General features: G+C 42.6%; 1 protein-coding gene across 8 annotated transcripts in view; it reads right to left on the bottom strand.

The window, feature by feature from the left end:
• Nucleotides 1-12,741, bottom strand: part of STS (steroid sulfatase) — a 624,067-nt gene that overhangs the window by 476,507 nt on the left and 134,819 nt on the right. For all 8 annotated transcript variants that reach the window (XR_014239261.1, XM_082375724.1, XM_082375718.1 and 5 more), the window contains one exon: nt 215-352. Coding sequence is in view for 7 of the 8 variants with exons in the window: in XM_082375724.1 (XP_082231850.1) it covers nt 215-352 (138 nt within the window). In the remaining variant the exon portion in view is untranslated. The remainder of the gene's footprint in view (nt 1-214; nt 353-12,741) is intronic.

The raw sequence follows: 12,741 nt of genomic DNA, 5'->3' as shown, positions 1-12,741 counted from the left end.
TTTAAGTTCTGGGGAGACCATACCGGAAATGGTCACTTTGGCCATCTGAGTTTTCAATGCCTGTGACCCAATAAAGCCCTGTATGTTTCAAGTGGCAGAAGAACAGCACCACAGCTCCAAGGTCCAGGAGGAGGTGATGAGGGGGTAAGCTGAGGGGGCTGGGCAGAGCACAGAGCTGACACCGTGGCATCTCCCACCTGGATAGATTTCTCACCTTTATAGATTCCGTTACTGCCTCCGTGACCTTCCCCTTTGACAGTCACCTCTTCTATATGTGCTCCTTGGTCCGAGGAGAAGTAGACCAGGGTGTTATTAGCCAGTTTCAACTCATCTAGAACATCCAAGATCTGCCCTGAAGGGGAGAAAACACTCCATGTTAAGACAGTGCAATCTTTAGAAAAGAAAGGGAGGTGATTTGCCCTCATCGACTTGTCTGTTAATTTCTGACGGTGAGGAGGAGATGGTCTTATACACTGAGCTCTCCTGTGCTGATCCCAACAGGGGATGCAGCATAATCAGAAGGAACCACAGTGGCCGGGCTCTTGGCAGAGACAATGAGAAGATTCAGTCGCTGAATTAAGTATCATCTACAAGCATCATCTGAACCTCTAGGCATCATGGGGTGACCCTGTAGCGAGACCTGATAAACAGTTCTAGATGAATCAGGCTCACAGATCATGAGCCCCTTGGAGGAAGATGCCAGAAGAAAGAAGCCAAATTGCTGCAATCACCAGCCGGCCTGAGGCTGTAAAGAAGTCTACTAGTTTTCCTTATTGACTGGAGAAAACTAAATCATCACGGTTCCTCTTATACAAACAAACATCTCTAAAACTATTTTATGATGAATGACCTTTTTCATACTTACCATAGATACACAGGTCTAAAACAGTCCATCATGAAAATAAATATTCCTCACACTCTCCTTTTTCTTCTCCTCACCTTCTTTCCCCAAACTTCACATGGTATACTAATCCCCATATAGCAACCCTTCAAAATAATAATGATACCATGGTCAACAATGAGAGTAAAGGGTACCATTTGTTGAACACTCTGCCTGCAAAGGACTTTATTCCATGTTCTCTTGATTACATCATACTGAACCCTACGAGTAAAGAGCACTGGCTCCATTGCACAGGTGAGGGCAACAGTGCTCCAAAAAGATACATGACCTGTTCAAAGTCACACGGTTAGGAAGTGAGGGACCCAGACAGGAAGAGTTAAGTCTGACCGCAAAACCCAAACTCTCAAACCCTGCAGAGTTAAGTGGATGAACTCAATGAAAATCACAGAGGAGTAAAAAAAAAAAAAAAAAAAGACACGAAGGAAAAAAAGTTAAGAGTTACATCCTGAAACACCCATGGATGACATGATATGATGGCTGCTGTCTTCTTCAAATTAATCCAGGAAGAAAGGAAGTGAGTACGGAGCATGGATTAATAAAATCAGGCATGACTTCATTAACTGTTAAATGTGGATCCAGGGCATATGACAGTTCACCGCACTTTTCTCTCTGCTTCTATGAATGCCTCAAATTTTCCATAAGAATAAACAAAACAAAACAAAACAGAAACCAGCTGAAGACTGAAGAATGGGCTGAAACACGGATTCTCTGATTAGAAAGCTACCACCTGCTCTCAGATCAGAAGAAAATGATGGTCAGACTAGAGGTATATAATTTACAATTTTCACGGAGATTGCTACACTCACATGCTGCTACTTTAATTTAGTCCCTGCACGCAGTTATTGTTTGAGGTATTAAAGGGTCTGACTTGGTTTTTTGATGTTTGACAGCTAAGAGCTTTTAAGTCTCACCTCTGCCTCTTCCACTTGCGCCCAACGAGCTAATAAGAAAGCCTGGGGGCTCCCTCCCCCAGTGCCCGTGGAAGGTTCAGACTATGCCAGCTCCTACCTCCATGTGGGAACCCACATCCAAGCCCCAGCTCCTACCCACCATGAAAGCTGAATCTGTCTCCTTTCCCATCTCCCTCAAGCCATCTTCAGACCAGCTTAGGCGCTGTCCCGCTTTCCCCAGAAAGCCTCGTTATATGTGAGTTACAACCTTTTCCACACCCTCTTGGTGTGGCTACAGCATCACTCGTCTCGACAGGGGACCATCTCTTCACTGTAGGACAATCACAACAACTGGAATTCTAAAAGGACACCAGGTATCCTTTGCAGCAGAAATAATAACTGAATATGGGTAATCCTATCCAGCAGGGAGCTCATGCCCCCCGTGGAGACAGGCCCTGCACTCCAGGGCTGCACCTTCACCAACTTGGTCCAGAAAAGGGGTAGAAGGCCGCAGAGACAACCCTCCACGGAGGTGGCAGAGATGATTTCTGATGTGAAAGCCAGACCCCAGTCATCTGCTACCAGACATATTCTTGCTATTTGATTGCAGTGCCACAGGCTAGAGTACATTCAATCTTTTTCAGTGTTTTAACGCATATAATAAACATTCCTAGAAGCCACACCATATACATAAATGTCATCCTCAGGACCAAAAATAATATGCACGGGGCCATTCTAGTGATTTGTCACCCATGATAAATCATCGTCAGCCAGACATTTATCGTGCTGTGATTTGGTTCAGCTAAGCAAACCACGTGTGCACTCGGGCTTGGGGGAGTTTGACTCTGACACTAATTTAAGGCTTATCACTTTGAAAATGGTAATTAGTTTAATGAGTTCACAGAGGAAGAAGCAACAAGGCGATGTAACCCCCTCTTAACGCTTTGAAGGAAAAGTGCCCCTTTTGGTGCATATAATAATTTCTAAATAAAATAACACAGATTAGGCAGAGAGCAGAGGATTCAGGCTTTTACTTCCTTGTGTTTTAATTGGTATTTTGCAAAAGGGCATACAACCACGCACCTCCACTTCCAATGAAATTCACCTTTCATATATTATATAGAAGTATCTTAGCACGAAGAAAACGCTGTGAAGAAACGCCTTTTTAAAAAATGTGGCTTCCGTGATCACTTCCATGGACACAATGTAAATATTTAGAGCCCGTTTATTTACAGTCGCCAAAACCTTGGAAGCAAGCAAGGTGTCCTTCAGCAGGTGAATGAATATACTAACTGTGGTCCATCCAGACAGTGTGATATTATCCAGTGATACAAAGAAATGAGCTGTCAAGCCATGAAGAGACACGGAAGAACCTTAAATGCGTATGGCTAAGTGAAAGAAGCCCAGCTGAAGAGGTTACGTACTGCATGATTCAACTCTATGACATGCTGGAAAAGGCAAAACTAGGCAGACAGTAAAAAGATCAGTGCTTGTCAGAGGCTGGAGGGGAGGGAGGGAAGAACAGGCAGAGCACAGAGGAGTTTTAGGGCAGGGAGAGTATTATGGATGATGTTGTAATCATTACGCATTTGTCCCAACCCACAGGAGGCGCAATTCCAATGGTGAACTCTAATGTAAACCACGTATTTTAATTGATAATAATGTATCCATATTGGCTCATCAAAAGCAACACACGTACCCCGCTAATACAAGAGATAACATGGCAAATTGCGTGCAGAAGAAATGAATATAGGAAAACTCTCTGTACTTTCTACTCTGTTTTTCTATAAACCTAAAACTGCTAAAAAAAAAAAGTCTACTGGGAATTCCCTGGCGGTCCACAGTGGTTAGGAGACTGCACGTTCACTGCTGAGGGCCCGGGTTCGGTCCCTGGTCAGGGAACTAAGATACTGCAAGCCACACGGCACAGCCAAAAATATTAAAAAAAATTTTTTTTAGTTTTAAAAAAATTTTAAAAGAAGCATTATTAAAATAAATACATATTAAAAAATAGTCCACTAATTTTTAAAAGATGCCTTTTAAATGCACTGTTAGCTCCTAGACCTCCTCATCCATGCATTCAACACGTGTTCGCAAAAGCCTAGTAAACACAGGCTAAAGACCAGGGCACACAGAGGGTCATGGATGGCGTTTGTTCCCAAGGCCTCCTGGTGACCCTTGCCTTTGCTCAAGCCAGCTACATCTCCTAGGTACAGATTCCCCTCTAGGCTATTTTCATATCCAGACGAACCTGCAGCTGCATTTACGATATATTTTAGTAGCTCCTTCTACTAAAATGTATCTTGCATCCTTCCCCATTTTCACACTCCTCCCTAGATATTTCCTCCAAATTCCAATATTTCAAATGACCATGATACTTGCTACATGATACATGATATTTTCTTTGTCCCCATCAATTTTTCTGATTCATTGCCTAGAGTGATAACTTCATCCCTTTCATCAAAATCACCGCACACCACTGGGCTGGGATTAATGCAAGAGAATCTAGCTGAGGCCACCATGCATTTACACACGGAAAACCGTCAGATTTCTGATTTCCTTTTTGTTCTTTTTCTCCTGCAAGAGGCACCCTTGTATCTCATAACTATTTGGGTCTTACGCCAGAATCTCATTCAGAAAGCCCGGAGCCCGTTAACCATTAAATTTTTCATGAGATTGATCCTATAAAGGTCTAACATATTTCTCTTCTAAAAATTGTGCCCGGAAATCTCCTGTGGGAACAAATACTGCTGTATTATTCTTGCTTTCAGACCCATACATTGGAAGTCAGAGGTCCACAAATATTATCTTTCAGAAGGTTCTCCAGGTATAATGATACCAATTTATGTAGGATGATAGTTTTGAATTACCGATGGTGGGCTGCAGGATAGCTTATAAATGAAATGCTTTATTTCCAAAGCTTTCTCACATTCTTCCTGGAACGAAACAAATACAGGAAACAAGCCACTTCGAGAGCACTTTGTTATTTAACCAGAGGAGACAACAAGAGCTAGCACACTGGAAAAGATGAGAACTCGTCATCCTAAAGGAGAAAACTTGGTGCTGTGAAAATCAGGGTCCTTCCTCCCTCAGGTGTGAAGCCTGGGTCCTGGAGAGTTTGTTCATTCCACTGATTCACACCACGAACAGGTGCCAAACCACTCTTTGGAGTCAGGACTGTGGCGTGCCACGTAGGAGAGAAGGGTTTCTGGCGCTTGGTTAGAATCCTAGCTCTGACGTGAAAGGGAAGTGCTATAATGTAGAATTAACTGCTCAGGCTCTGGCTTCTGGGTCCTGACAGAAGCCGACCTGGTTTGAGTCCTGGGTCCCTGGTTTGCTCACTGGGGTTCTTTGCCTCTAAGTCAGAGGCGATAACATGTAATAGTAGAGGGTTGCCATAAGGGATGAAAGAGAATTGCATCCCAAACTCTTAGCCCAGGGCTAGGAGTGCTCAAATGCAGCTCAGGTCTTACAATGGAGTTAAAAATCGGAGTTAAACAATCAGTTTGCCTAAAATCCAAACTACAGTGAGGTATCATCTCATACTCGTCAGAACAGCCATCATCAAAAAGTCTACAAATAAATGCTGGAGAGGGCGTGGAGAAAAGGGAACCCTCCTACACTGTTGGTGGGAATGTAAATTGGTGCAGCATCTATGGAGAACAGTATGGAGGTTCCTTCAAAAACTAAAAATAGAGCTACCATAGGATCCAGCAATCCCACTACTGGGCATATAGCTGGAGAAAACTCTAATTTGAAAAGATACATGCACCCCAAGATTCAGAGCAGCACTATTTACAACAGGCAAGACATGGAAACAACCAAATGTCCATCAACAGGTGGATGGATAAAGAAGATGTGATATATATATCTATACACACACACAATGGAATATTACTCAGCCATAAAAAAGAATGAAAAAATGCCATTTGCAGCAACATGGATGGACCTAGAGATGATCATGCTACGTGAAGTCAGAAAGAGAAAGACAAATATCATACGATATTGCTTACATGTGGAATCTAAAAAAAATAATACAAATGAATTTATTTACAAAACAGAAACAGACTCACAGACATAGAAAACAAACTAATGGTTACCAAAGGGGAAGAGGTGGGGAGGGATAAATTAGGAATTTGAGATGAAAAGATACACACTACTATATATAAAATAGATAAAGAACAAGGACCTACTGTATAGCACAGGGAACTATATTCAATATCTCGGAATAACCTGTAATGGAAAAGAATCTGAAAACGTGTATATATATATATGTATATATATATATATACACACACACACATTGTAAATCAACTATACTTCAATAAAAAATTTTTAAAAATCAGCTTGCCTAATGGAAGCCTTGCTATTTCAGCAGATCTGTCTTTTTTCTTCTACAAGGTAGGTCGACTCAGGCAAAACATGGAAGCAAAATGCTGTGATGTCCCTATTCACCCTTTTGGAAACATCGAGCTCATTAAGGAAAGAAAATATCTCCTGAAGCAGCCACCCACCATGAATAATTAAGGAAGAACGTCCACCTACTCAATGTAATTCCAGGGAACGCAGGAAACCCTAAAAAGTTCCCTTAAAACTACTTTAGTTAAGTCCTTCCTGTGATCAACAGGTGAATGGTGGAAGTCAAATATTCCCATGGAGGCTAGGATTTTAAGATAAATGAGAGTTTCTAATTGCAGCAGTTGGTGGTGGCTATGACTCTCCCTGGGGCGTGGGAAATGCTACGCGTTGCTCCAGAAAGCGAGCCCTATGTTCCGAGGCGCTCCTGAATCAGTTACTGAGTGGGATAGAGAAATTCTGCCATCATTGGCCCTGGAAAGGCAATTCTTTGTTTAGCTTACGTGGGATTAGAAGCATAACCAACGTGCCAAACATCAGGGCATATCTGTCAACAAGCACATAGATTTATTGTCTCCAGCTGGAAGCGACGTCCGTGGAATGTAGGTAAACTCGATCTTGTACTTCTTCCCAAAATAAATGGTCAAGATTTCCAAAACTCCAGTCCTGATCCTTTCCATCACATGGAGCTCAAGGGATCCCACAGATGGGACATTTGAAAGCATATGGGTTACCTATAGTATAAAATCAAGTTCAAAAGCTTACACATCAAAGGGAAAAATAATATGTGACCAAAAAAGATTGGATTATTTATTTGCAATGCATAAGATACAAAAATGATGTGCTGGCTTTTGGGGGATACGTGGGGGAGAGCTGGTGGTGTTTGTTCAGAAGCTTTGCATTTGTTATTTGATTCGAGGGTATTTTCAGACAGTAGCAAGTGAAATATTGTAATAAATAAACAAAAGATGAGGTTTTGCCCTACCGTACTCAGATCTAATGCAAAGGTTGCACAAAATATAGTCTGAGACTCACTCAGATGCCGCCCAGACAGGAGGTCCAAGGAAGCACTGAAAATGAAACTCTTGCAGGATGGTTTTAGGAACTAGGAATTGGGAGCAAGAGGGGCTGCTACACGCACTGCATTTCCACATCCTGAGTGATGAGACCAGGGTGGCCTCCACTGCCACTAAAAACCGAGCAAGAGGGACTTCCCTGGTGGCGCAGTGGTTAAGACTCTCTGCTCCCAATGCAGGGGGCCTGGGTTCAATCTCTGGTCAGGGAACTAGATCCCACATGCATGCTGCAACATGCACGCTGCAAGAGTTCACATGCCATAACTAAGGAGCCCGCGTGCTGCAACTAAGGAGCCCGCGTGCTGCAACTAAGGAACCCACCTGCCACAACTAAGGAGTTGGCGAGGCAGAACTAAGGAGCCTGCCTGCTGCAACTAAGACCCAGTGCAACCAAATAAATAAATAAATAAATATTAAAAAAAAAAACAAAAAACAACATGCAGGAGAGAAGAGGCTCCGACCGTGTCAGGAGCCCTTTCTGCTGCACGCAGGCACACCTGCCACAAGCTTGTGATGCAGGAGTCCTGGAACCTTCCTGTCCGAAGGCCCTCGATAAAAGGCTAAATCCTTCCCTGGCAGCCACGGTGAAATAGACATCAACACACCCATCGCCACATCCTGTGTGTTTCCTCTTCAATCAGATTCACCCACGTCCATTGATTTTGGGATCATCCTCTTACCACGTCACTCGCTTTCCCATCTCCTAAGTGCATACAGAAGAACTTCATTAGAAACACGTTTAGAAGCTACCCCTAATCATTTTCCAAATAGTGACAGAAAAGTAAGCAAATGTGATAGTAAGGAACTGGTTAGGCTACTTTATGCATTTTTTCATTCTTCTGGGTGACCAAAGTAATAATCAAGAACTTGTATGTAGAATATAGGTTCCGTAGCATGTTCTTATTATATATCAGCGTCCTTCAAATTTTGACAAGCTTATTTGTCACCTTGGGAACCATGCTAAAATAAAGATTCTTTTTTTTTTAAATGATTTGATCAACATTTGTTTAGTGCTTTATTTATTTTTTTAAATTAAAGTATACTTAATTTACAACATTGTGTTAGTTTCAAGTGTACAGCAAGTGATTGAGTTTTATATATATATATATTTTAAGATTATTTTCCATTCTAGGTTATTACAAGATATTGAGTAGAGTTCCCTTGTCTCTACAGTAGGTCCTTGTTTATCTATTTTATATATAGTAGTGTGTATATGTTAATCCCAAACTCCTAATTTATCTCCCCTGCCCCACCTAAAATGAAGATGCTGATTCAGTAAATTTGGGGTGAGGTCTGAGAACCTGAGTTTCTTAAAAGCTCCTAAATGATGCCTATCTGAGGGGCATACTTTTAGAGGAGAGTTTCCCTGTGACGACATGTTTAATACCTGCTGACATATAATAAAAGGAGATGGTTGGCATTTTACAGATTTCAAGGATTATACCAGGAATGAGATTTGAGTTGCAGACCACTGAACACATAACTTTTATACATGGTAACTGAACACAATAATAGAGAATTAGGATGATTAGGGTAACTAAGAAACAGGAAACTGCAAGACGGAAATGTTGCCTTTGTATGCATGACCCTTCCTTGACTTGGCTTCACTTCCTTCTTGGGTCAGTTCCTGTGTGAGTTCATACTGTTTCCAGCAAACGCATCCTTATTTGGTGCTGTACCTGGTTGTTGATAATGTTGTGATTTCCTGCATAAAGCCCATCTTTGACCTCGTCGCATCACAGCTGTAAAGTGTGACGGATTCCCCTGCTCCGGCATCTGTTCTCAACCATCTGGGATGCTTTCATGGCTCTGCTCAGCTATCTTCTCCAATTAACACTAAACTGTATGTGGTTTTTTTTCCAGGGTGTTGCATTTGCTGGAGAGAATCTGAATAACTCTAACTAGTCCTCATTCTTACCAAGCACACCGGTGCTTTCCTGCACATACACAAGTGCCACCGTGTCCGTGCAGTGGCATTGCACACATGCGTCTGGGGGACCACCAAAGCCGGTGTGCCTGTGAGTCAGAGGAAGGCTCCGTGGTCAGCGTGTGTGGTCAGTGCTTCCCCGGGGTCATAAGCATCACAACGGGCTGGCTGACCCGAGCAGCGGATAATCAGACCAGCAGGAAATCGTCTGACAGGACAGTGCTAGGAGTGAACACAGGTCTCCCCACTCTTGATGCAGCTGTGCCACTCTACTTGCTGGACTTCACTGTCTTGCAGAAAAGACAGCTTGCAGCTCGTTTGCTCTCTGGAATGACCACCGGTTGAACTTGCCGTGGGAGGTTATCCGGGCTTTGTGATGGAGAACGACATTGCCTGCACGCCCATGGGGCCATTTCTGTGATCGCCCATGGGGCCATTTCTGTGATCGAAGCCAGAGAAAAGCTCTAGAAAGAGATCGGCCAGAACTTCTCCAGCAATGAGAGGGATCACCTTACACTTGCCGCCTGAGCTGGGTTGTGAGCACAGAATGTCCAGAGACGACGGACGCTGAATGATCCAGGAAACCAAGCCCTTCAGAGCGCTCTTATTTTATGACGCTCTCCTACACCATCCATACCCATTTTCAGCTTTAGGACTAGATTTTTTTTTTTTTTTTTTTTTTTTTGCATTGGATTTGATCATCTATAAAGCTGAAGATACAAAATGGAAAATTATGCTTTCCTTTGCAGAAACCTTGTGCATTAATCCCAGACTCAAGGCCTCCTCGCCACTCAAATTCAAACCCGGACACACTGACTAACCCCCTACCAAGCTCCTCTCTTACGTTTGGTTCCGAATCCAAGGGACCTGCAGTCCGCCAGCCTGCAGCTCCCCTGAAACGTCCGAATAGCTCTGGGGTGATGCGTTGACTTTATGGGGAAAGCTCAAGCTCTTAGAAGCAGTTTAGGCCTGCCCACAAGATCCTAAATACCAAAGCTACGGACAGAAGGGCTCTTTCATAAGTGTGAAGTCCAAAGGGAACATTTCAAATAGAAGGTGAACTACTACTAATGATATAAAAACCCACAAGATGGTCCAAATAGATGTCTCCTTTTCCATCGTAGACTTTTTTTCTCATCTATGATTTTTCTATTCAGTGTAATGGCCTCATATGCACATCTTAAGCAAAGACGCTTTAACCATCTGTGAAAGGGAGAGTAATAGTAACAGTAACAGTAATAATAATAACAATAGCAGCTAGCATTTATTGAGCACTTCTTGCATGCCAGACACCATGCTGATTACTGTAAATACATGGCTTCATTTCATCTGATTGGTTAATTCCACTAATTCCAGCAGGTGCAATCCATCTATTCAGGGGGATTGTTGCATCTGACATTCTGACGAGCCCTCCCTGGGTCATGACTCAAAAGCAACAGGTATTCAAACTACTTCTGACCCACATTTTGACCTCACCTTTCAAATATATATATTGGTCCTCAGTGGAATATTACTTGAACATTGCTTTAACCCCATCTCCCAAATCCTAATTTACCTTTTCTCGCTCTGCCTAGAAATATTTAACTAGCAAATTAAATGTGCTAATTGGAAGAGGCTGAAGGTGGCAGAAGTAGTATCCAAAACACCCCTGTGATACCCACGTCTACATCCTCCTGTTCCCTGCACCCGCTGTTTAATTTCGAAGGCAGACGTGTCTAAAGTGTACAAGGCAAACTCAAGAACACAGGAACGCAGGGACTCCTAGGATACAGGAGCTGCATGAAAACCGTTGAAGGCCATTGGTCCAAACAGGCTTGTCTTTTTTTTCTTTTCTTTTTTTAAATTATTATTTATTTACTTATTTATTTTGGGCTGCGTTGGGACTTCGTTGCTGCACATGGGCTTTCTCTAGTTGTGGTGAGCGGGGGCTAGTCTTCGTTGCGGTGCGCGGGCTTCCCATCGCGGTGGCTTCTCTTGTTGCGGAGCACGGGCTCTAGGCGCGTGGGCTTCAGTAGTTGTGGCACATGGGGTCAGTAGTTGTGGCTCGTGGGCTCTAGATCGCAGGCTCAGTAGTTGTGGCGCATGGGCTTAGTTGCTCCGCGGCATGTGGGATCTTCCTGGACCAGGGCTCGAACCCGTGTCCCCTGCATTGGCAGGCGGATTCTTAACCACTGTGCCCCCAGGGAAGCCCCAAACAGGCTTGTCTTATAGACAACCTGCAGCTGGAGAAGAGACAAACCTACTGTCTCAATTAATCCAACAAACCAGAAATCCTTCCAGGCTCCTGAGAAGCAGTGTAGCCTAGTGGTGGCTGGGCAAATCTTACACAAGTCGCTTACCTTTCTCAGACTTCACTTTCTCACCTGCAATGGTGAAGAAAATCTCCCATAGCACAGCTGTGGGGAGTCAACTAAACAACCCGTGGCAGATGTTAAATAAGTGACTAGGATATACCAAAGGCTTTTAGAGTTTAGCTATTGTGAGTCAATAAATGTTTACTGTTGTTGTTGTTTTGTAACCAGAAATTTTATTAATCTTGTTTGAATTAATTACACAACTTCATTCCTCAATAATTTAGAGTACTATCTTCTTTAGGGAAATGATTTACGAAAGAGTGTTAAAAACTACTCGCTTTAATTTGAGAGGTAAATTCAAGGTAAAATAATATACATCCCAGGCCCGAGAACATGAAACTAAGCTTCGGGGTCTGCAAAAATGGTAACATGGTTATAGAGTTTATGAAACCCAGAGGTTAATGATTTATAAGATAAATTAATTTAGAGAATGAAAATCAATATTCTATACAATGAATTTCCAACTAAATCTTACAGCCAAATTCTGGATCACCAGACCTGCATTGGTTCTGTTCCAGCGCCCTCTCCCCATGCTAACTGCCCTCCTCTTCATGCTTGCATCTCTAAGCTGAGGTTGCAAAAACTTCTTTGTGCAGAAAATTTACTATTTTGTCACAAATACAGATTTACTGGAAACTCACACAGGAAGGGACGAGAACTTCCCTTATATAGAAACTTCCCTTTCTATATATAGAAAACATATATTATATACATTTCCTTTATTCTTGCTGCCCTATCATTGGATTTTCTGATACCCTGATTTACGTTAGGCTCTCCAGATGTGCGTACCTGATGCACACATATAAAATAAAGAATAGGTTAATGGAGAAAAAAATTGTACTTTGGAAGATAAAGATTCATCTGCAAGAGCAAAGCATTGAAAATTAATGCAGTTGACACAGATGGCGAACAGGCAGATGAAAAGATGCTCAACATTGTTAATTATTAGAGAAATGCAAATCAAAACTACAATGAGGTATCACCTCACACTGGCCAGGATGGCCATCTTTAAAAAGTCTACAAATAACAAATGCTGGAGAGGGTGAGGAGAGAAGGGAACCCTCTTGCACTGTTGGAGGGAAGGTAAATTGATACAGCCACTATGGAGAACAATATGGAGGTTCCTTATAAACAGAGTTGCCATATGATCCTGAAATCCCACTCCTGGGCATATATCCAGACAAAACTATAATTCAAAAAGATACATGCACCCCCGTGTTCACTGCAGCACTATTTA

This window comes from Balaenoptera borealis, assembly GCF_965194805.1.
Source record: "Balaenoptera borealis genome assembly, chromosome: X".
Lineage (NCBI taxonomy): Eukaryota > Metazoa > Chordata > Mammalia > Artiodactyla > Balaenopteridae > Balaenoptera > Balaenoptera borealis.
Note: the sequence above shows the minus strand (reverse complement) of the source record. Positions and strands in the feature narration are given on the sequence as shown.